Source organism: Mesoplodon densirostris, chromosome 1, assembly GCF_025265405.1.
Source record: "Mesoplodon densirostris isolate mMesDen1 chromosome 1, mMesDen1 primary haplotype, whole genome shotgun sequence".
Taxonomy (NCBI): domain Eukaryota; kingdom Metazoa; phylum Chordata; class Mammalia; order Artiodactyla; family Ziphiidae; genus Mesoplodon; species Mesoplodon densirostris.
The window spans coordinates 155,606,481-155,631,021 of NC_082661.1; the positions used below are offsets into that span (position 1 = coordinate 155,606,481).

The 24,541-nt window shown below is 39.7% G+C and overlaps 2 protein-coding genes across 6 annotated transcripts; one reads left to right on the plus strand and one right to left on the minus strand.

Moving 5' to 3' along the window:
• Positions 1–346: 346 nt before the first annotated feature.
• On the minus strand, positions 347–16,168 carry LIAS (lipoic acid synthetase). 5 transcript variants are annotated; one of them, XM_060091542.1, is made up of 11 exons: positions 15,995–16,168; positions 14,707–14,879; positions 13,651–13,744; positions 12,187–12,267; positions 10,853–11,009; positions 10,711–10,768; positions 8,249–8,377; positions 5,926–6,071; positions 5,198–5,268; positions 4,363–4,474; positions 349–687 (listed from the first exon to the last, which is right to left on the minus strand). In XM_060091542.1, exons 1-11 carry the CDS (start codon positions 16,037–16,039, stop codon positions 635–637), a joined length of 1,119 nt encoding a protein of 372 aa, XP_059947525.1. In that variant the 5' UTR covers positions 16,040–16,168; the 3' UTR covers positions 349–634. The 5 variants fall into 5 exon arrangements, with proteins under 5 accessions (XP_059947528.1, XP_059947527.1, XP_059947525.1 ...); XM_060091541.1 differs by lacking the exon at positions 349–687 and adding an exon at positions 754–1,180; XM_060091544.1 differs by lacking the exon at positions 8,249–8,377 and having other exon boundaries at positions 348–687.
• Positions 16,169–16,678: 510 nt separating this feature from the next.
• On the plus strand, positions 16,679–21,645 carry RPL9 (ribosomal protein L9). Its single transcript, XM_060091546.1, has 7 exons — positions 16,679–16,783; positions 16,873–16,988; positions 17,582–17,677; positions 18,643–18,775; positions 19,627–19,707; positions 20,227–20,341; positions 20,617–21,645. Exons 1-6 carry the CDS (start codon positions 16,738–16,740, stop codon positions 20,331–20,333), a joined length of 579 nt encoding a protein of 192 aa, XP_059947529.1. The 5' UTR covers positions 16,679–16,737; the 3' UTR covers positions 20,334–20,341; positions 20,617–21,645.
• Positions 21,646–24,541: the final 2,896 nt, after the last annotated feature.

A 24,541-nucleotide genomic window follows, 5' to 3' on the forward strand; every position in this document is an offset into this window, starting at 1 on the left:
TGTTGTGGCCTCTCCCGTTGTGGAGCACAGGCTCCGGACGCGCAGGCCCAGCGGCCATGGCTCACGGGCCCAGCCGCTCCGCGGCATATGGGATCCTCCCAGACCGGGGCACGAACCCGTATCCCCTGCATCGGCAGGCGGACTCTCAACCACTGCGCCACCAGGGAGGCCCAACACTGAAACTCTTAAGCCTTTCTACATTATTCCAATGATGTTATGCTATTATGCAAAGGACATATGCTACTTGTAAGTAAACAGATACAATCTCAATCTATTTTGACTGTTTCATCACAGTATGTCATTTTTCAGAAATGAAACGTGACAATGATGTATAGAGGCTTAAAAGATTTTCTAGAAGTTTTTAATGTATTGTTTGAACTACACTATTAACAGTAAACTCTTACAAAGATGTTTCATGATTACATCATAACAAGCAATTGTTTACTGGGACAAAGAAGATACGCTAAAAGACAAATTAATTATTATAATTAAATATGCACAGCTTACTGATATTTTTCGTAAAACAAAAAGACTGGGATATATCCACTGAAGTCTAGGCATTCTGCCATCACTTCTGTTACCAACTGGAGTCAAAGTTTTAAAATTCCTGTGATCTTGAATGTCTTGTTAAGTGTTAGAGGGCTTTTGTTTTTCTTTTAGCCACTAGATTTTTCAGGAAAAATTCACCTATTTAGGAAAAATAAAAATACATTAATAGCAATTTAAAGTAAATTTCAGAATAATTATACTTCAGTGTTTCCCTTTAAAGAAGACTTTTGTATTTATTGGTGTTTTTCTCTTCTCAAATCTCAATGGCAATAATTTTCTAACTTCACATATCCCCCATATCTTTGGTCCTTTCCTCAACCATAATGCTTAGTCATTATTCTTTTTCTTTTAAAAGAGCTTTTTTTCCCATAAATTTATTTATTATTCATTTTTGGCTGCATTGGGTCTTTGTTGCTGTGCGCAGGCTTTCTCTAGTTGTGGCGACCGGGGGCTACTCTTTGTTGTGGTGCGCAGGCTTCTCATTGCGGTGGCTTCTCTTGTTGCGAAGCACGGGCTCTAGGTACGTAGGCTTCAGTAGTCGCAGCATGCGGGCTCAGTAGTTGTGGCGCATGGGCTTAGTTGCTCCGCGGCATGTGGGATCTTCCCAGACCAGGGCTCAAACCTGCATCCCCTGTATTGGCAGATGGATTCTTTTTTTTTAAATTATTTATTTAATTTGTTTATTTTTGGCTGTGTTGGGTCTTTGTGGCTGCGCGCAGGCTTTCTCTAGTTGCAGTGAGTGGGGGGTAGTCTTCGTTGTGGTGCGCTGGCTTCTCATTGCAGTGGCTTCTCTTATTGCGGAGCACGGGCTCTAGGCACCCGGGCTTCAGTAATTGTGGCTCGCGGGCTCCAGAGCGCAGGCTCAGTAGTTGTGATGCATGGGCTTAGTTGCTCTGCAGCATGTGGGATCTTCCTGGACCAGGGCTTGAAACCGTGTCCCCTGCATTGGGAGGAGGATTCTTTTTTTTTTTTTTTTTTTTTTCTTTTTGCGGTATGCGGGCCTCTCACTGTTGTGGCCTCTCCCGTTGCGGAGCACAGGCTCCGGATGCGCAGGCCCAGCGGCCATGGCTCACGGGCCCAGCCGCTCCGCGGCATATGGGATCCTCCCAGACCGGGGCACGAACCCGTATCCCCTGCATCGGCAGGCGGACTCTCAACCACTGCGCCACCAGGGAGGCCCAGGGAGGAGGATTCTTAACCACTGCGCCACCAGGGAAGTCCCTAGTCATTATTCTTAAAAAACTTTTTCTATCACTACAATTTTTACCATTACTCTTTCTAGTAAAGAAATATTATAAAGGGTGACCCTACTGTATCTGTGGGCTGCTTCTGTGCATTTATTCCACTTCATGTGCACAATCTATTCCTCATTACCGACAAAGTATTGCTGTTGGCACAATTCATTTCAGAGAGTAATTCTGCTACATTATTAGCCTGGATCTGATGTTTATAAAACAGACCTTGCTGCAGTTGAGCAGATTCATTTGATGGCATCTCTTTAGCTTATTCCCCTCTAGGGAAGCAAGAGCTCTCATCTATAATGGGCTTGCTTTCTCTCCACCCCCTAAGATGTGCCTGTGTACTAAGTTAGCTGCTTAGAGGGGGCACTTTCACTTTTCAGGTCATTAGGTTCCACTTAGTCTATCACTGTTATAGCACGGCTCAAAGCTTACTGGCAGAGTTCAGCGCTGCAGGCCCGACTTTATGAGGAGTCTGATGAACTTCTCTGTCATCTTAATACATGAGTAGAATTGTGATGATTGTATCTGTACACAATCACCAAGAATCCTAAGGCTCATAACCTTGCCAAGTAATGGAGAGAATAATCCGTGCTGCCCCATGCCTCATCTAAATCTGGTAAGAGTAGAACCATATTATCAGATCCTAATCCATCATCTGAATCTAAGACTTTGACCTTTTACTGGTAATTTTAAAGGAATTAAAAAGTTTATAGTTCACTTCCTCATAATTGTTAGAAATTTTACTTACCAAAAACAAAAACAAACAAAACAAAGCAAAAAGCAAACAAAAAAACCCAAACCAACAAAAAGTCCTTTCAAATGACATTATTCTACTTTGACCACCCTGGAAGCTGATGTTGGTCCTATCCTTTATATATATTTTTAGCTTGCCAGTAGTGCTCCTTAAAGAATAAATCACTTATCATTATTGGTTTCCAAAATTCCCACATCCTGTCAGTCAGTGTTGAATCAAATTCTTGGATTTTATAACTAAGATAAGCTGTTGTTAGTTCATTAAAATGTCTTCAGTTTCTTTACAGGAACACAATGAATATTACTAACATCTGAACATTAATTTTTACAAATAGAATTTATGCCTACTTTTAACATATCTAGGATTTAGACTCCACTATGTAACAGTCATTTAAAAGATCATTAATAGTATAACATGGTTTGGACATACCCAAAAAATAACTAGCTGTTTATTCTTGTAATGGCCATTACCACATGACTTTATCTCTTGAAAAAGGCTTTCAGGACTTCCCTGGTGGTGCGGTGGTTAAGAATCCGCCTGCCAATGCAGGGGACACGGGTTTGATCCCTGGTCCGGGAAGATCCCACATGCTGCGGAGCAACTAAGCCCATGCTCCACAGCTACTGAGCCTGTGCTCTAGGGCCCATGAGCCACAACTGCTGAGCCTGTGCTCTAGAGCCTGTGAGCCACAACTGCTGAGCCTGCGTGCCACAACTATTGAAGCCTGTGTGCCTAGAGCCTGTGCTCCGCTACAAGAGAAGCCACCGTAATGAGAAGGCTGTGTACCACAATGAAGAGTAGCCCCCGCTCGCTGCAACTAGAGAAAGCCCATGTGCAGGGATGAAGACCCAACGTGGCCAAAAATGAATAAATAAATTAAAAAAAGAAAAAAAGAAACTGGCTTTTATTTTTATAAGTCAGCTCAAGCTACTGACCAAAATAAGAGCTGAAATTACAGAGGTTAAAAAATTGCATTGTAGGACTTCCCTGGTGGCGCAGTGGTTAAGAATCCATCTGCCAATGCAGGGGACAGGGTTCAATCCCTGGTCGGGGAAGATCCCACATGCCGCGGAGCAACTAAGCCCGTGCGCCACAACTACTGAGCCTGTGCTCTAGAGCCCGCGTACCACAACTACTGAAGCCTGTGCACCTAGAGCCCGTGCTCCACAACAAGAGAAGCCACAGCAGTAAGAAGCCCATGCACCGCAAGGAAGAGTAGCCTCCACTCGCCCCAACTAGAGAAAGCCCATGTGCAGCAACGAAGACCAAATGCAGCCAAAAATAAATTAATTAATTAATAAGTTAAAATAAATAATTGCACTGTAGATAGTAAAATTACACTAAACATTTCCATAGGGTAAATAACCTTATGGATTTTTTTCCCTGTTGCTTCTGGGAGGAAAAACACAAAGATATTAATGCAAACAGCAATGTTGTCAAATAGATACTTACCCTTATGGAGCAAAGTTCCTAAAGATATTTCAGAAAAAAAAATTTTTTTTTTCTTCCCCACAAAAGATAACCACAGGGCCTCCCTGGTGGCGCAAGTGGTTGAGAGTCCGCCTGCCGATGCAGGGGATACGGGTTCGTGCCCCGGTCTGGGAGGATCCCATATGCCGCGGAGCGGCTGGGCCCGTGAGCCATGGCCGCTGAGCCTGCGCGTCCGGAGCCTGTGCTCCGCAACGGGAGAGGCCACAACAGTGAGAGGCCCGCATACCGCAAAAAAAAAAAAAAAAAAAAAAAGATAACCACAGCTATTATCATTTTAATGTGGAAAATTACGGACTAAATAGAACCATGCTCTGCAGTCTAACTTACCTGCTTTATATGAAGAACGCACCAGAGGGCCACTTGCAGTATAATGAAATCCAAGTTCATTTCCTACTTTCTCCCAGTATTTGAACTTTTCAGGAGTAATGTATTCTTCAACCTAGATTTAAAGAATTAATTCTAGATTATAGAATTTTCCTAAATCATTTCTGTTCTATACAAAAATCTACTTGTTGGCTACTCGGTCAGAACGTAATTATAGTAAAATTAGAGAGGAGGGGAAACATATCAAGTTGGAATTATATTAGCTATTCCAAAAGGGAAAAATGCGATTATTTGTAGAGATTATGTATCTGTATCATTCCTTTATTGACCAACAAGTACAATCAAAAATTAATCACACCTATTTCTATAAGATTCCTGACAGAAAAAAAAAAAAAGATTCCTAAGGACAAGACTGTATTACTCATCTTGTATCTTCTGCTCGGCACTGTGTCTGGCACATGGTCACTACTCACGAAATGTTTTTTAAATGAATGAATAAATGTCCAATATAGAAATAGGGAGACCTACTTTTCTTTCTTACTTCACCTCTGGCTCTCATATAATTCTAAAACAAATCACAAGATCACCAAGTGTGAACGAACACAACTTCCCAACTTAAAAATTTTTTTCCTGTAGGTCACTTAAGTTATACAATTTTTGGGGCAGCAAATAAGTGCCAGTGTAGCTGCTTTATGCAGATTATAAAATGGAAACTGGAACCTAGAAATATACATAGAACACTATACTAAAAAGCCAGTAGCTTCTTAATTTTACCTAAAGAAAATAAAGATTTAATTCAAATTACCATTAAACATTTGGCAATTTATGGTAGCTGTACCTTAAGGTGGCGCTTTGTTGGCTGCATATATTGTCCTAAAGTCAAACAGTCCACATCTGCTTCACGAAGTACTACAGGAAAAAAAGCACACATTACATTAGCAGATGTTTTTACAATGCTAACTGCATGCATTGTTGTAAAGAGCAGCTTTTAATTATTATTTGAACTTATTACTCTTTGAACCAATAAATAACTGTAAGTTAGCCAAGGATCTTCGGGTAAAATAAAAGCTTTTATATTTTAAAATTTAAGAAGCACAAGAATCACAAAGCAAATGGATTTAATGGACTAAGGTTCAGCGAAGTCCAAAGCACACCATGTTATGTAACAATTCTATAAGTAAGCACTTCCTCAAAGGCCTGAATTCATCCTAGTCATCTTTGGATTGTCAGTGCTTGACAGAGCTCCTGGTACCTGGCTGGACTCAAAGACTGTCTAATGAGTGAATAAGAAAAGTGGACAAAATCATGTTTTTAGCTGATGAAAGGGTAAGAGATAAAATGGGATGCAAATTTCATATCCTGAGCATCCTGTACATCATTCCATAAAGTTTTAAGAAAACATACTTCCTTTCCTTTCTATGCTGCTGTTTACAACATATACTATATGTTTGTTCTCACTGGCACTTTCACTGAGACAATGGAGAAAACATAACAGGTCCTTCAAAGTGGGATTCCTGCTATTACTCAAATTAAATGGAAAAGAGTTTTCATTTTCAATTTCTTTACCTTTCATCATTGCATATACTTGCTCGTCACTCTCACCTAAACCCAACATTATAGATGTTTTAGAAATAACATCAGGTTGAACTTCCTTGGCATGTTTCAGTACGCGTAGAGACTGGTCAAAATTGGCCCGGGGATCACGAACCTTCCTTGAAAACAGCAAAGCTGTTGTCAGCAAGAATAACCACAAGCTCAACTAAGTACATAATTATGCAAGCAACCTGAAAGACCAGAAAAGTACATTCTGGACATCATGCTACATCATATGGTTCAATGGTAGCATTTTTGCATAAATGTCTAAGTGCTACTTTAGGAAAGAAAATCAAGCTTCACTAGGCCCCCAACTCTGTTGACTTTTCAGGCCTTTCAAGCCTGAGGCAGAGAAAATGAGAATGGAAGTAATGAATTAAGTAATTCATTTTATGAATTACTCATTGAGAAACCAGGATTCCGAAGCTGAGAATAAGTGATTAGAAGAGTAGTCAAGAGAGAAGGGGAAAAAAGTGGAAGAAAATCTCGATACTGAACAAAGAAAAAACTAACCTGAACCATTTCAGAGGAATGAAACTTTTATGTTCATTTCTAAAGACTAAGCTGCCCTCTGCTGGTAAGTATATAGCTTGACATCTCTTAGGTAAAAAAATACATCCAAATACATTCTGGAAATTTCACTGCAAAGGATAATGTTATTTATTTATTATTTTTAAAAATTAATTAATTAAATTTTTGGCTGTGTTGGGTCTTCGTTGCTGTGCGTGGGCTTTTTCTAGTTGTGGGGAGTGGGGGCTACTCTTTGTTGCAGTGCATGGGCTTCTCATTGCAGTGGCTTCTCTTGTTGCAGAGCATGGGCTCTAGAGCACAGGTTCAGTAGTTGTGGCGCACGGGCTTAGTTGCTCCGCAGCCATGTTGTATCTTCTGGGACCAGGGCTTGAACACGTGTCCCCTGCATTGGTAAGTGGATTCTTAACCACTGTACCACCAGGAAGTCCCGGATAATGTTTTTTAAATGAAAACAGAGAAACTGGCACCCACTGGTGGTGGTATCATGAGATATGACAGGTTTGGAACAGGCTGTGTGCTAGACTTCAACAGGGGCCAAACCACCGTGGCTTAAATGGATAAGGCCCAAAGGACACAAAGTTGGTGATGTTAAATCAGCCTTCATTTGAATTCTAATGTACCTTTATTTTGTGTAATTGATTTGTTGTTATGGTTGTTATTTTTAATCAGTGACCAGTTCACAGGGAAGAGAGGAAACAAATTAATGAATTTAAAAATAATCACTGCGACTTCTCTGGTGGTCCAGTGGGTAGGACTCCATACTCCCCATGCAGTGGGCCCAAGTTTGATCCCCGGTCGGGGAACTAGATCCCACATGCATGCCGCAATGAAGACCCCTCATGCAGCAACTAAGACCAGGCACAGCCAAGATAAATAAATAAATATTAAAACACACACACACACACACACACACACACACACACACACACACACGATAATAAGGGAATTACTTTTTGGAAGTTATTTCTCCACTGAATTCAAGTCATGCTCCCTAATATATTTATAATTTAGTGGAAATCCTGGTTATTGTTTATCCTACTTCTTTCTTTAACACAGAATAATGTGTAGAACCTAATAAAATCACTATCAAATGCTTTACTAAAATAATGAAAATGAATTATTAATCTTGCCCAAAATTTTTCATTTTTCTGAAATATGAATGTACTTATTGATGCAGAATAACAATCTGTAATTATTCCTAACTACTAAAATTATTAGGAAAAGTAAGACAGCATAGTATCTACTTTTTAAAAGAGATTTGAAATACATCTGAGTGTACTAGGTTTTTCTTCAGCATCATTTACTGCATATATTATTGCCAAGTGGATGGTTAAAAGTCTTTTTTTAGAACTACAATCAAAGCAATTGCTCTTGAGTAAGTTTTTTTTTGAAAACTGTTCTTTGAAAAAAACAGCTCATTGGCACCTGCAATGATACTTTACAAAAACAAAAAGAAAGAAAAAAAAGATGCTGATTATGTGTGTGTGTACCAAGACATATATACACATATATAAATATATAAGTATATATATTACACTTAGATGTTAGTAATTGATACTACTAGGTGGAAATATTATGGGTGATGTTTACACTCTTTTTGTTGGCTACATTTTTTAATTTTTCTGCAGTAGACATATGTTGTTTTTGTTTAAAAAGAGTTCACTTTATAAAAGCAAATTACAAAGTTCTCCCCTGAAACAAGTGAGAAAATATAGCAGAGTCTGACCCTCCAAACTTCCCAACATTACTCTGTATATGAAATCACCTCTGTAATTCTGGAACTGTTTCTACATTATGTGCATACACATCTAATCCTGACAGAGCAACTTTTTCTATTGCTTTAAGATCTCCTCGGAAATCAGGGGTGAGACATTCCACAAGGATTTTTGGATTCCTAGGGTGAAAAAGAGATAAGTATCAAACTGAGGAAAAGAATTGACATAACTGTTGCTCAAAATAGAAGTCACCAGTACTCATTCAGTATCAGTTTCAACATGGTAAGCTTTAGAACCTTGCCAAGAATAGCAAGAACACACAAATGTTTATATATGAACTGTTAAATGAAAAACAAACAAAAAAACCCCCCAAAAAACCAAACAAACCTATAACATCAAATAATATGCACACTGTGGTTTAAACACATCTGCATGTAAATAATGATCAGAATATATTTGGGGATTATATAGAATTTTAATTAAGTAGGTATTAAAAAATTGTTTAAAGGAATTAAAATACAAATATAAAACATTAAATATAAAATAACCTTTGTATTTTTTTTAGAAAATAAATTGGGATATCTCTTATGTGAATGCAAATATTAATTCCTTTAATTTTGCATTCTTTTAAAATTCATGAATTCTCCTCCCGTCCTCTAGACAAATATTTCACAAGTGCTCTGACCTTTAAAAACTATCTTCTGAGTTGCTGAGTCATGAGCTTTGCTTAAATGAAATACAAGCTAAACATTAATCCTCCTATTTATATTCTGGCTATATTTATGCATTCAAGCATTAAAATATGAACTAGGTCATAAAGCTGTTCCCTTTGACAAGTAGTAGAAATGACTGGGAAACTAAAACTTTTTCACAAACCCAACTGCAAAGTTTTTTTTGGAGCTGTTTCATGCGAGAACAGATGTAGAAAGGACCACATACACACCCTCCCATGGATACAAGAGATGTTCAAAGAACACATCTTATAACTCACTGTTTTTTTAACTGCAAGTTGAGACTCATTAGTAGTTTCTGAGATCAATTTTGTGGGTGGCAAACAAAACTTTTTTTAAATGAACTATAAAAAAAATAAAATAGAAAATATTGGGGGAATCACTGAAAAAACATTTACTGAGGGTGCTAGACTAGTACTGAGCTGTAGAAGATAAGCATAGGGCTTCCCTGGTGGTGCAGTGGTTAAGAATCCGCCTGCCAATGCAGGGGACATGGGTTCGAGCCCTGGTCCAGGAAGATTCCACACGCCGTGGAGCAGCTAAGCCCGTGCACCACAACTATTGAGCCTGCGCTCTAGAGCCCGTGAGCCACAACTACTGAGCCTGTGTGCCACAACTACCGAAGCCCGCGCACCTAGAGCCCGTGCTCCACAACAAGAGGAGCCACCGCAATGAGAAGCCCGTGCACCGCAATGAAGAGTAGCCCCTGCTCGCCACGACTAGAGAAAGCCCGTGCAGCAATGAAGACCCAATGCAGCCAAAAATAAATAAAATAAATAAATAAATTAAAAAAAAACAAACTCCTTTTTTTTTTTTTTTTTTTTTTTTTTCCCCCTTTTGCGGTATGCGGGCCTCTCACTGTTGTGGCCTCCCCCGTCGCGGAGCACAGGCTCCGGACGCGCAGGTTCCGGATGCGCAGGCCCAGCGGCCATGGCTCACGGGCCCAGCCGCTCCGCGGCATATGGGATCCTCCCAGACCGGGGCACGAACCCGTATCCCCTGCATCGGCAGGCGGACTTCTCAACCACTTGCGCCACCAGGGAGGCCCCAAACTCCTTTTTAAATGCTTTTTAAATACATAGGGGCCTCCCTGGTGGCGCAATGGTTGAGAGTCCGCCTGCCGATGCAGGGGATACGGGTTCGTGCCCCGGTCTGGGAGGATCCCATATGCCGCGGAGCGGCTGGGCCCGTGAGCCATGGCCGCTGGGCCTGCGCATCCGGAGCCTGTGCTCCGCAACGGGAGAGGCCACAACAGTGAGAGGCCCGCATAACGCAAAAAGAAAAAAAAAAAAAAAAAAAAACATAGAATTTACATGTTAATAAAATGTGAGTTATGGGTAAAATTCCCAGGGCATATCAATAGTGATAAAATTTATATCAAGATTACATATTTTAACAGTGTGGGAGTTTATCTCATCCTAACTTCTTCTAGATGATGGTTTATTTAAATCAGTGCCAAGAAGACTAGTTTTATACTTCTCATAAAATTACTCAAAGTTTAAACTGATACTCAAATATGAAGGAGGGGTTCTATGGACTAAAGGTCCATGAATAAGTTTGTGTTCCTACATCCCTAAAATTTCTGCGAACGTGTATCTGTTTGAATATGACTTTTCCGGAGAAAAGACCACATAATTTCCAGCAGATTATGAGACAGGTTTATAATCCCCACAAAAGGTTAATAACCACTGCTTTAAGGTAAAGACCTAAAATAAACTGAATTTACATGGATCAACAAAAGTCCTTAAATTACACAAGCAAATGCAAACACAAGTAAGTACCTTTCCTTTAAGTAAGACACAGTCTTTGCAAAGTGCTCAGCTCCTCCATCAGGCATATCTAAAAACAAGAGTCCACTGCTTAAGATGATGTCATAACTTAATAAGAGCCAATTTCTGGAAGAGGTAATGATGATGCACTAACCATCTCGATCCACAGACGTCAGGACTACATAATCCAGACCCCACTCGGCAATTGCCTTTGCAGTATTGTAGGGCTCATTGACATCCAGTGGAGGTGGATTTCTTGCAGTCTTAACAGAACAAAATCTACAACCTCTTGTACATGTGTCACCCATCAACTAGAATAGAGATGTTACAATTTAAATCAAATAAACAGATGACTTAGAGAATGTAATGTTAAGAGAATAAAACTGCAATGAATGTATAAACTTCGATTCTGTTTTTAAGAAATTTAAAACATTCAAAGCTAAACAATACAGTTAAGGAATACAAACATATATGGTAAAACTAAAGAAAAGGAAAGGCAAGGGATAAAACCAGAGTTCTATCATGGAGTATTCAGAATCACTCCTTCCTTCAAGAGTTGACATTGCATAACTTAGATATAAGCTCTCTGGTTGGCTCTGTATTATTCCAGAAGGAGCTCTATCTCATAAGAATCCCCAGCTCCTCGTCTAAATAGTCTCTTGCTGATATAACTCAACAGTTTATCAGACATTCCCCAGACAAGTATGAACTTTCAGTTGCACATAATTTATATTTAACCCAATACTTCAATCTCCAAACTCCTCTGTATAAATAATATGGTAGATTGCATTGTTAATCCCATTTCTTACTCTATCATATTAAGATTATACATCTCAGCCACTGCCATGTAACTTGCAGGGCCCGCCTACTTGGGGAGGAAGTTATGTCTCTACTCCCACTCATGCTTGGCTTGGCCACGTGGCTTATTTTGGCCAATAGAATGATAGCAGCCATGACGAAGCAGAAGCCTCAAATGTGCATGGATGGTTGGCTTGCCCTCTTGTGCTCCTTCCATCCTCCATGATAAGAATATGCCTTGGAAAGCCACTGGTCCATGAATAAAGCTCTCTAGAGCAGACCTGAACCCAACCTAACTTCCTGGAGTCCAGCTTAGCCCAGTCAAGAACAGATGAACACGGGCCAACTGAAAGTCCCATGAGGGAGAAAAATAAATGCTTATTATTTAAGGGGCAAAATGAATAACAAGTTAAGCCAACATGAAGAACATTTCCAAAAATTAATAGAAGAGATATCTCAAGGCAGCACATGATTAACCATCAGGTAGATGGAAAAATCAATAATAGACTTATTCAGAGAAGGGTGAGATCATAACAGGCTGGATTATTCTGTTGGGTTTTTTCCCACATTTCTCATAAACTCATATGTAACAAGAAATCTGATCAGAGATTCCTAATGTACATTTGTAGGAGAAAGACACAAAACGTTTCCTTTCAGTCTCTAGACTTTAGAATTTGAGGCTGGGCTTACCATGATTGTGGCAGTGGCAGTGGCATGTTCTCCACCCCCCCAACACTCTCCAATATTGGGACATCGAGCTTCCTCACACACCTGTGGGTAAAAGGGAACTGAATACAGTCAGGTTGAAAATACTTACCAGTTGAGCAAATTAGTCATCAGGCATGTTTACACTATCCATTCTTCACAGCCTATTTATGAAGAAATTCACTATTCAAAAATGCTGTTAAAACTGTCAAAGTATATAGATATTAGGATTCCATTTTTAAATTAAAAACTATAGGGCTTCCCTGGTGGCGCAGTGGTTGAGAGTCCGCCTGCCAATGCAGGGGACACGGGTTCGTGCCCCGGTCTGGGAGGATCCCACATGCCGCGGAGCGGCTGGGCCCGTGAGCCATGGTTGCTGAGCCTGCGCATCCGGAGCCTGTGCTCCGCAACGGGAGAGGCCACAACAGTGAGAGGCCCACGTACCACCAAAAAAAAAAAAAAAACTATATGAAGGGGGCTTCCCTGATAGTGCAGTGGTTGAGAGTCTGCCTGCCGATGCAGGTGACACGGGTTCGTGCCCCAGTCCGGGAAGATCCCACATGCCACGGAGCGGCTGGGCCCGTGAGCCATGGCCGCTGAGCCTGCACGTCCGGAGCCTGTGCTCCGCAACGGGAGAGGCCACAACAGTGAGAGGCCCGTGTACCGCAAAACAAAAACAAAAACAAAAAACAACTATATGAAGGGACTTCCCTGGTGGCGCAGTGGTTAAGAATCTGCCTGCCAAAGCAGGGGACACGGGTTCGAGCCCTGGTCCGGGAAGATCCCACATGCCGCGGAGCAACTAAGCCCGTGCGCAACAACTACTGAGCCCGGGCGCCTAGAGCCCCGAACCCCGCCACTGCAATGAGAAGCCCGCGCACCACAACGGAGAGTAGCCCCTGCTCGCCACAAGTAGAGAAAGCCCACACGTAGAAGCGGAGACCCAACGCAGCCAAAAATAAATAAATAAATAAGTAAGTAAATTTAAAAAAACAAACAAACAAAAAAAACCCTATATGAATGTATATATTTTACATGTGCAAATAAAAAGGTCTGCAAGGGTATATGTTGAACAGTTAAAGTGGTATAACAGTTAAACATTTGAGGTTGCATATAGGATGCTTCACATTTAATATACCCTTTCCAACAAGCATGTACTTAATTTGTAATATAAAACACACAAAAACCCTCATTCCCGAAATTGCAGAAAAAAATATTTTTGTTTGCACTATTAAATGAAAGTTTAAAAAATACAATTACTTTTTGTTTCTTTTGCAGGGAAAATAATCTTTAAATGTATTTCCATTACTGAGAGTAATGTATCACTAAACATCTTTATTTACTTTCCTTGCTATTTTTGATATGTATTTTATTAATTTTTAAGTTACATATATATGGAAAAATTACGGCTTCTGGTAAAGAGGGATATTTAACCCTCTGATAACTTACTGTGTGAAGATTTAAATTCCGCAATGTATTTTTCAGTTTATTGTAATTTTTCCCCATGGGAATCTCTGTCTTTAGCCATGGAGGTAGTCTTAACCTGAGGAAAGCCAAATATAACTATACATTAACAAGTATGTTCCCAAATAATCACACAGCTTTGAAGTTACTCTGCTCTATTACAATTCCTAGTTAGGAATTTTCCCCCCATAATCCTGGATTAACTCTTTTAATTTCTGCCATAGGAGTAATAACAGAGAATGAAATTTAGATTTGCTCAAACCACTTTAGAAAACACCTATAACTGTGTCTAGCAGGGCACTGTGCTCATGTCTACTTTTGCAAAGGCACAGAGTAACACCATCCCAATAAAAAAATGAAGAAGCTTTTGAACATCTCATTCCCTAAAAATAATACTGACAAAAAGTTCTATGTTTGTTCAGATTAAGGAGAGACCCCACAAGTGAACTTTCTACTCTACATTCTAGATTTTGATAATTATTAAGTGGAAAAAAATCTAAAATTTGGAGTGAAGACTACATTTCCTCAGGTTCCCTTTGACTTCCACCCACTTGTGATCTAGAAGTTGCTAGGTAAAGTATCTCCCAATACAATTTGCTCTCTGTACTAAATTCCCTTACAATTCTTTTAAACTAAGGCATGCTATCCATAGATCATATGTACATTGACTAGGCGAAGCAACAAGTTAGATCACCGACACCCAGTAACAATGAAAAACTTTAAAGTGTAATAGACTAGTAACAAGGTGATAATCTTTGCTCTCTGAAGAAATTTATTGCTGGATGGAAAATGGGAGATGGTGGTGTAGGATGGCTAAGTCCTAGGAAGGTTGCAGAAAAACTGTCAGAGGGCAGAGAGAAAAGAAATAGATTCCAACAATCTCACCTATTCACCTATTCTATGTTTGTTATCACTTCTTTCTAATGATTTTTAGCTAAATTTAACAAGCTGATTAAAAATATATCCCAGGACTTGGTTATATCTGAAAATGATGCACTATGAAGAAATGGGACATTAAAATTACCTCAAAATTTCAATTACCTTTCTCCTTTCTGACGTTTTAAGTCTCCTTTATATTCATCCCAGGTGCTCTTGTCTGCTAGATCACCAGATACAAAATCTTGAAGGTCTGGTCCATTCTGTAAAAATTTCTTTTTTTTATCTGGCAAGGAACTTACTTCTCTGACTGGACTGCATAAATATCTTCCAAATACCTAAACAAAGGGTTCATTATGACATTTATTTAGTGGGGTTTGGAATAACTTAGTTTTAATCTATTTTAATACCTAAAAGGAAGGGTAAAGCCCAGAGAACTGAATCAGAAATTATGTCAAACTATTTACAAGCTCTGTGTAGGAGCTGAGAATCTAAGATTAAGGAGGACCCAAGGGGAACAAACCAAACCTAAAGGAGAATGGGAGCTGACCATTTCCTTCTGGATTTAGAATAGATTTGGAAACCATTGGAACTGGCTAACATGCCACACTTTTCATGTAACCCATTTAGGTACTAAAAGTCTGTTTTTCAGGTTTAAATTGCAGTAAGGGAGAAGACGCTACAGCTTTGAATTTTCTATTCCTGACTTGAGTCAAGGACGTTTAAATGAAATTTGAAGTAAATCTCTCTGCTTTGGACTTTGGATAAGCATACGTGTTAAAACGTAGAGGTAAGTGCTCAACTAGTTTCACAGAACTTGAAGAAGGGAAACCAAACCTAATGCTTTAATTTTCTAGGTTACATTCTGTGTTGAAAGAAGGAAGTCACTCAATATGTATTTGACCGTAAGAAGCTATTGGCTTCTAGATCTGAACACACACGGACAAGACAGCCAAAACACTATAAAATTCAAGAGTCAGTACTTATAAAGCAAAAGAACCTTCAAGAATTAAATATATATATATATACAGTGCCTATTAATGCTGCACGATTGCTATTGTACTTGCCCAGGTCTCCCGCTCGAGTCTAGAGCATAGATTTGGGCTCTAATTGCCCAAACTGGTGTCTAGTACACAAGAGCTCAACACAAAGTAGTAATCTGGAGTGCTCACCGCAATGCTCCTATAACGCTCCAATAAATACAAAGTATAAATCACTGATACGCAGAAAAAAAGCTCTCAGTGCCAGCCAGAGAGACCTACAAACAAACCAGTACCAGAGACTTAACCTCGTGGGGGTGTCGGAAGAATTAAATGAGATACCACAATAAAAATGTTTAGAACAGTACCTGGCTCGAATTAAACACTCAGTAAGTGCTGGCATTATTGGGTGCTCTAAAGGGATGGGAGCCCCCTCCACCCCACGCCCGCACCCTGCTCGCCCCGCAGCTCACCCGGGGGCCCACGGTGCGGACCACGCCCCCGCAGCGTAGAGACATCCCTCTCTTTTTTTTCTAGCAGGGCCGAGCGATCACTAATTCCCGGGAAAAGAAAGATGGAAAAACCGTCACTCGATTTACGACCGACAACCTGAGCCACACCTGACCCTGCGGAACCTGCGCTGCTCCGCGATTGGCTGCTTTAGCCTAGTAGCGTCGCGCGCTTATGACGCCATACGCAGTACTCTTACGGCCTATAAGAACGTGATGACGAAAGACGCTCTCTCTTTGCCGCATCTACTGCGAGGTGAGTTTGGTTACTGTAGTCGGTGGGCCTTGGGAATCTGAAGCCATCGGCTCAGGGAAAGCCAGCGGCGCGAGTCTGGCCCTCGGAAACCCTATTTTGGTTGTCTCCCCACGCGGCGAACGCCGTATGAATTTGGTGGCGATGGGATTCGAGCCTTGTGCTGGGCTTTTAGGCCTACTCCCGCTCCTCAGCTTTGCCGGGATGGCGCCGGCTTGATGGGAGTCCCAGGGTTGCGCTGAGCGGGAGTTGGCCCGTTGGGCTTATAACATTCGCCGAGGAGCTGCTCCTTCCAGGCCAGGGCGTAGTGGGGACCGTTCTCCGTGCTGGTCCTCCCGTATCCTTCCCGGGACTTTTGCCTGCGGTCTCCGGTAGGAGTGGAGCTCCGTGCATCGTAGTTTGGTCGAAAACAGGTCCTCTGCGGCCTTCTTACCCCAAGTGTTTGTGTTTCAGAATGAAGACCATTCTCAGCAATCAGACTGTCGACATTCCAGAAAATGGTACGAGACTTGGTGCTTGCATTTTTCTTACATCTTTACTACATGCTGTATACCTTGTTCCGAGGCCTCACGAATATGTTCTCTCCTAGTCGACATTACCCTGAAGGGACGCACAGTTATTGTGAAGGGCCCCAGAGGCACCCTGCGGAGGGACTTCAATCACATCAATGTAGAACTCAGTCTCCTTGGGAAGAAAAAGAAGAGGGTGAGTTTTTGTTTTTGTTTTTTGACACTTCAGTTACTTGTTTGGAAGGTTGTGATTTAAGAGCATCAAATAGGGTTGCTTTTAAAATTATGGAATTTTTAAGTGTTTTAACTTAAAATTTGGTGTCCAGAAGCGTAACTAGTTTCGGTGTTGTTGCTTCAGTGAAATTGGAAAACGAGATTCTGAACAGAGTGGGTTATAAAAGATCAGTACTAGTAGTTGTCATTCGTATCAGGTGTTAATGCTGTTACAAGTTAAGTTTATTTTTCTTCTGATTGTTTTTTAAGAATCTTAGGAACGCAGCAGTAGGTCTTTTAAACCTGGTATTTTAGTTTTTCAGGAGTGAAGTTTGATGTAGCTTGTACAAAACGTGTGTTCTGGGTTGTCATTCCTTTGTGAAGTAGTAGTGTACCTATAATGTACAGTAACGAAAATGTTAATTGAGGGCTTTGTGATTTAATTTTTCCTTGAAAATCGTGTGTTTTAATTTGGGCAAATACTAGGATCTAGAGTACTTACTGTGAATAAATGGACTTTTTTCCAAGCCTACTTACTACTGGAAAGAATTTTCTAAAGTTTTTGTTCTGTTACAGCTCCGGGTTGACAAATGGTGGGGGAACAGGAAGGAACTGGCCACTGTTCGCACTATCTGTAGTCATGTACAGAACATGATCAAGGGTGTAACACTGGTAAGCAGGTTAATCAGACTACTTTGTTTTGGAAGGGGAGGTTTCTCAGCTATGACTTATGTATGCAACATAAATGTCTGCCGCAGAGAATAGATTATGCATGTAACTTAGTGAGTTATTAAGTACTTGGGAAAAAGTGATCTTGGCAAATGTGTTTAATAGGCATTCCTGGGTCTTAGGATTAAGTGATGTGAGTAAAGATTGAGTGATAGATAAGGGTAAAGACCAGATGGTCTTCATAGTATGCTGATGGTGTCTTTTCCACACAAAATAGGACTCACCTTTGGGGTGCATTTTTTTTTTAACATAAAAAATGTAACATACAGGGTAGGCTTTGGTTTCTTGTTTTATGCCTGTCACCACCAGGACCTCTTGTAGGGATAGAAAAAGGTGGGTCTAATTTCTGAGCTCCCTGTCCATTTCCTTAAAAACATACCAGGTTAGGTTCCTTGAGGGCGGGGGGCCTGTCTTGGTGTCATCAGTTCTTGCAATCTGGCGTACCTTAGTAACTCAGTATGTTAGCTCGATGTACAAGATGAAGGGCTTTGGGGTTCTCCTTTACTGGGAAACTAGCATTGTTTACTGTGGGCATAGCAGGTGGTAAAATACATGCTTGCTTAAGGAGCTTCACAGTCCAGTGAGGAGACACAGAAACACATGTTTGTATGTAAAATTGTTGTAAGGCTTGGATAGGTGATACATTTTACAAAACCTTGACAATAAGTGCTGCGTGAGAACTGTCTCAGTTTCCTTTGTCAGGAAGGAGGAAATTTTCCTCTAAAGTCTCCATTGATAATTTCTAGAGATTTAGTCATCTTTTTCTAGGTGCAGGGAGGGAGACAGCCTTGACAAATATGTAAATGTTCCCTATAAAAGGGCAACTCTTACTTGGTTTTCAGAGAAAAACTGGAAATCCTATCTTTCAAATTTCTCAGCATTGCTAATAGTTTGTTTATTTAACCTAGGGCTTCCGTTACAAGATGAGGTCTGTGTATGCTCACTTCCCCATCAACGTCGTTATTCAGGAGAATGGTTCTCTTGTTGAAATCCGAAATTTTTTGGGTGAAAAATACATCCGCAGGGTTCGGATGAGGCCAGGTATGGTTTAGAAATTTTCTTTCTCCTTGTGAAGGCTGGTATTTTGGGTTAACTCTAAATAAGACCAGATTTATTTCAGAATTATCCAGTTTGATTATGGCTTTGTACCAGTTGTGGTTCCTGAAGACTTACATTTGGGGTAGTTTGCAGGCCATGGGAGCTTTGATTGGTTTTGCAAACTGAAATCCAAAAAAAGACCATTTGAATAGAGGTTAATACCTAGATTTCCTCGTTTCAAGTCTCAGCTGTCACTGGCAACCTTGGGCAGATTACCTCTATGTAGCTCATTTTACTCATCTGTAAAATTGGGAACATCTCATGATTCAGTGACTTCAAATTGAAATGCGTTTTAAAAATAGTTCTTGTCTGATGCATAGTTAACACCGAAGCATTAGAAAGTTTTAAAATTTAGTGCTCTCGATGCTTTTTGATTCCGTTGAATTGGGGGGGTGGGAAGAAGGGATTGTACCAATTAATGGCTCTACAATAATATTACATGATAGTTGCTATGGTCAGCAATACTTAACGAGAGCCCTTAGGTGAAAAATGAGCTTTGAGGGATACCAAATATACAGTAGAAGTAAGACTGGATACAAATCTTTGTACAGCTAAATCCTAGCTGAATACCTTTTTCTTGTACTCCTTAATTGAATCGTAGTCTGTAATCAGTCTGGGACAGATTCATTCAAGCAGGAATACAAGATTGGCCCAGATAGTACACATTCTTTTACAAAACAATTTCTTTTGGTGTGTGGAATTTTAAATGGAATAAATTGCTACTTAATTTAAATATTTTAAATATGCTACAAATCTTATGTTGACACTATGCACATGCTCTCTTACCTTTTTAGGTGTTGCTTGTTCAGTATCTCAAGCCCAGAAAGATGAGTTGATTCTTGAAGGAAATGACATTGAACTTGTGTCAAATTCAGGTTTGTATGTTTACTGTGCCTGATTACACCCATAAAATCTTACCTAAATCTTGTAGTTGAATACGTGGTATATGTTCTTTTAGTGAGCTTTTTTCCTTTTTTTCATCCGTTTATTTTACTTACAGTGTTCCATGGGGAGTTTGTAAAGACACTGGTCAGTCAATTAAAAACAGACCTAGGAACTCTGTACAGAAAAACAATTAGACATGTGAAGGCACAAAAGAAAAGACTCTTAAGTACATTGGATATTAATAGGGACAAAAAGACTCAAGTTTAATTTGTTATACCTCTAATAGAGCAATCAAACATAAGTAACTAAATAAAAAAAATTACGGGGAAGGAGAGAGAAAGCAGAACAATGAGATAGACAAAAAGATTGGTGAGTTTTTTTTAATTGTGGGACTCTAATAAACTATCCCAAGGATACTTGGGTTTTAAGTATATAGCATATAATAAAATACTTGCTTATGATTTGGGTTGGCTGATAAAATAATTGCCTTATCTTTCTCACTCTTACAGCTGCTTTGATTCAGCAAGCCACAACAGTTAAAAATAAGGATATCAGAAAATTTTTGGATGGTATCTATGTTTCTGAAAAAGGAACAGTTCAGCAGGCTGATGAATAAGATCTGAGGTAGGTTCTTGTAATGTCCATATAAATTTTATTAACTACTTTAGTTAGGGGTCTTAATTGATTAAGAGACTTAAACTGGAGGTGTAGCAAAGGTAGAAAATGGAGAGCTGCATTCTGGAACAGTAAATTTGGCAGAATAAGAGATAGAATTGACACATTTTTACTATGAACCAGTAAGTCATAATCTTAAAGTATGTTTGAGATGATTCAGAGTAGAACTTTTCTGGGCAAGGATATTGATGGAGATTTACTGACATTTTCATTTCTTTTTACAGTGATCCAGTTACAGAAACTGCAAGAGGCCAGGCTCATATGTAATATTTTAAAAATGAATAAAAGCTCTTTTGACTTGGGACTTTTTCTTAAATTGATTATCCTTTCCAACTATTTGGCCAGTAAGCAGCTAGGTAAATTCTAGCGTGCTAAGGACAATAACAGAAGGAATAGGAGGGGTTTTTTTTAGTAAGACTTAATGGGAGAAGTGGTTTAAAGGAATAGCAGGGGTATTTCAGGCAAGAGGAATATGGGTACCAGTGACTGGCGACACTGTGGTGGTTCATTGTTGGATGAAGAACTTTGGGAGATATCCTGAAGGTATGTGTAATTTCGCAGAGGCACGAATTTGAATATTTGTGAGGGCAAGTGCCTGAGTCACAGTAACTTTGTGTGAAAAAGCAGCTGAGAAGTAATACAGTCTTAGTAAGAATTAGAAGATAGAGTTAATTTATATTCATGATAAACATGGTTGCTGTGGCCCAAGGTTCTCTGTTTTAGCATAATTTCAGCCATTTACTCCTATGTCCTAGTCCTTGATATCTAAAAAAAAAACTTATAACCCTTCCATAGTCTCTTCATTCCATGTGTCATGCTTTAGATACACTACCATACTAGACTATCTTAACTCAATAGGATTGCCTCTAAATCTCTTCCTTGATAGAAACTCCAACTTTATGATTTCTCAGGCAAAACTTAACATTCAAGTTTGATTTCTCTAACATCCTGTGTGTCTAGTCTGTTAGAAAAATCTGTGGGCTGTGCCTTCAAAGTAAGGTATGTTCAGGGACTAAGCAAGGAAAAGTAAAACCCATTTGGAACATAAGGATCTTAGAAGGTCTTCATTTAGATAAATGAAATTAATTTTTATATTGAGTTAATCTTTGGTTTGATAACAATGGTTAAGTATTTAAGAAATGGATGAAATTGTAAATGCAAGTTTTGCTTTGAAATATTTTAGATGAAGTTTGGGGTAGGCATTGGGGTTCTAGGTCTAGGGTTTCAATAAATTGATATTTGTTGAAGCTGAATGATGGGGATTCATTATACTATTCCTATTTGCATAAAGTTTTGAAATTTTTCACTATTAGAAGATGAAGCCAAAACCTTTTAAACTGATCCACCCTTGCTCCTCCCTCCCCCATCTGTTGTCAGCAGTAGCCAGAATGCATTTTTCAAACTCCCTCGTAACCTTTCTGACCACACTGACTGAGCTGACCTTCCCGCTCCTCAATACCACTGCCTTAAAGCCTTCAAGTTGTCTTTCCCTTTGGAGTGACAGGTTATCTTCAAGTCTATAGTCCAGTGTTTTCAGTGAAGCCTACGTTGACCATCCTATTAATTGTGCTCATTCCTCATGTCCATCCTAGCATACCCTTACCCTGCTTCACTTGTTCTTGTCCATAGTATTTATAATGTATTAATAGTTTACTTTGTTGTGTATTGATTGTATGCTTTTTTCCTGCTAGAGTCTGACCTTCATGAGGATGTGGTCTTTTCTACACTGGGATATTCCAAGTAAAGAACCTGGAAAAATGTATGGCATTTAGTTGTTTGCTGAGTGAATGGTTCCCAGATTGCCAGGGAGATTCAAGTTATGCAGATTCAGTAATAGTAATGGGACTAGAAAGATGTTTTGGAAGGTGTTGACAGAATTTAAGGGTTGAGGAAAGTAATTTCCAAGTGGCAATATTGCAGAGGGATAGAGAGGTGTTACTGTTGAAGGGTGTCAGCATATAGGCAGTAGTAGCAGCTGTGGGAGTAAGTGTGATGCTCTCCAAGAGTGAAGTGGGTGCTGTGAAACCTTCACAGCATAACTATTGCAGTCTGGTTGTAGCTAAGGAGTTATTTCCATTCAGTAACTTGGGTGTGGTAAATGAAAGTCTAGTTCTCCCCAGGGAAGACCTCCACGTTTTCTGTTTACTATGGATAAGCACGTGTGTGTTTTTTCAATTTTGAGGTGTAGGAGTCCACGTTGTATAATCAGAAAACATACTCAGGAGTAAGTTACCCAGTTGGCACACAGTTTGGGAGGATGGGGGAGGCATTGTTGGGACAGAACCCAGTTACAACACCAAACCCATTCACATTCCACAGTTCTTAAAACTGACCAGATTGTTAGTTGAATATAAATAATCAGCATAAACCAGTTTATTTGGAATAAATTACATCGAGGATTAAACACCTAGTCACAATGTACTGACCTCATTTTCCAGAGGCTCTTTAAACACCATAGTTGTGATATTTCCATATATATCAGACTTTAGTGAAAGGTTTGTTACATTGAATACAACAGTAATGTAACAATATACAAAGTAACACAAGCTACATTTTAAGATGATTTTCTTCCAAGTCTCAGAAAAGCTTAAATTTAAAGATCTTACCCTGTCAAAAGCTATCAACAGTTCCTAACTGACCTTTTATGATTTTAAAATGAGTTTAAGAAAAACCTGAATAGTAAATATAATTGATCGTGAGCCAGATTTAAATGTTTACCTAGGGACTCTCTCGTAGGATGGTGGCTTAAACCAGTGGTTAAGACTGCACTTCCACTTCAGGGGGTGGTGGGTTTGATCCCTGGTTGGGGAACTAATTCCCATATGGTGTGGCCAAAAGTAAAATAATTCCCAAGTGGCAAAAAAAAAAGGGGAAGAAGGTAAGCATTGGGTTAGGGACTTTACTATTTGCAAGAATTTATGGCAAGGCAACAAGTTTAAAAAAGGGGGTCATAAGTCTTAAGCACTAAATGTAAAGACAAAATAATGCTGTTTAGTGGAGTTACAAACAATACAAGATACTTTAGTCAAAACACAAAGTAGAGACCATGAAGGCAAAATCTTAATTCTAAAGCTTTGTTATTCCTATGACTGGATATGCATTTCTTTTTCAAAACCTTGGACGTTAGAGGTTAAAGAGTTGATGAATTGCTCAACTGATAATCCGTAAAATTAAAATAATTGACTGGTTATTGTAATTGTGTATAACCTCAAGCCCGATAACTAAGTGGTTCTCAAAAAGAAAATACAAAAAATTCCTTGGAAAGCATAACCTAAAATCTGCTAAGTTTGAAGGAGGGGTGCAGTTGGAGCAAGGAGAATAGAAGGACACCTGCCAAATTTTACTATTTGAGTTTGGCCAGCCAGAGATAGCAAATTGATGTCTCATCACTTTTGGATTTGTTTGAATTGACCAGTTGTTATTTGTATCTTTGAAACGTAATGCTGTTATCAATTAGTATCTCAGTTATGTAGGAAGTAAGAGCTTTCCTTTGACTTTTTTTTTAGATTTATTTATTTATATTTACTTATTTTGGGCTGCGTTTGGTTTTCGTTTTTTTTTTTATGAGTGTTTGCTCCTTTTTTTTTAAATTAATTTATTTTTTGGCTGCGTTGGGTCTTTGTTGTGCACGGGCCTTCTCTAGTTGTGGCGAGCAGGGGCTTCTCATTGCAGTGGCTTCTCTTGTTGCGGAGCACAGGCTCTAGGCGCGCGGGCTTTAGAAGGCAGGCTCAGTAGTTGTGGCAAACGGGCTTAGTTGCTCTGCAGCATGTGGGATCTTCCCAGACCAGGGCTTGAGCCTGTGTCCCCTGCGTTGGCAGGTGGATTCTTCACCACTGCACCACCAGGGGGGTCCCTCCTTTGACTCTTAAAGTCAAAATTCCAGGAGAGTAGACAATGGTTAGTTATTTAAATACTGACTCACCTAAAGAAAGAATGTGTATAAAAATGGGTTTAGATTCAGGTTTTCTTCCAACATTGAGAATACAGTGAATGAATATTAAGCATAGAGTTCAAGAAAGTCAAACTGCAAATTCAGGTCTAAGAATTTACTTAATCCTAGTTTCAAAAGTTGCAGTGTAAGAATAGTGTCAACTCATGCAGACCACCAACATTCTGAATTGTGTCCAAAGAGACACAGTTGAGAGGTCC

Bases quoted from the DNA above. Each gene is read 5' to 3' on its own strand.
- LIAS (XM_060091541.1), bottom strand. From the start codon at position 16,039: ATGTCTCTACGCTGCGGGGGCGTGGTCCGCACCGTGGGCCCCCGG. The intron at 13,745-14,706 runs GTAATTGAAATT...GGCTTTCCTCAG, and splicing joins AAACGTCAGAAAGGAGAAAG to GTTAAGACTACCTCCATGGC. The intron at 12,268-13,650 runs GTAAGTTATCAG...TTTTACCCACAG, and splicing joins GGAATTTAAATCTTCACACA to GTGTGTGAGGAAGCTCGATG.
- RPL9 (XM_060091546.1), top strand. From the start codon at position 16,738: ATGAAGACCATTCTCAGCAATCAGACTGTCGACATTCCAGAAAATG. The intron at 16,784-16,872 runs GTACGAGACTTG...GTTCTCTCCTAG, and splicing joins TGTCGACATTCCAGAAAATG to TCGACATTACCCTGAAGGGA. The intron at 18,776-19,626 runs GTATGGTTTAGA...TTACCTTTTTAG, and splicing joins CAGGGTTCGGATGAGGCCAG to GTGTTGCTTGTTCAGTATCT.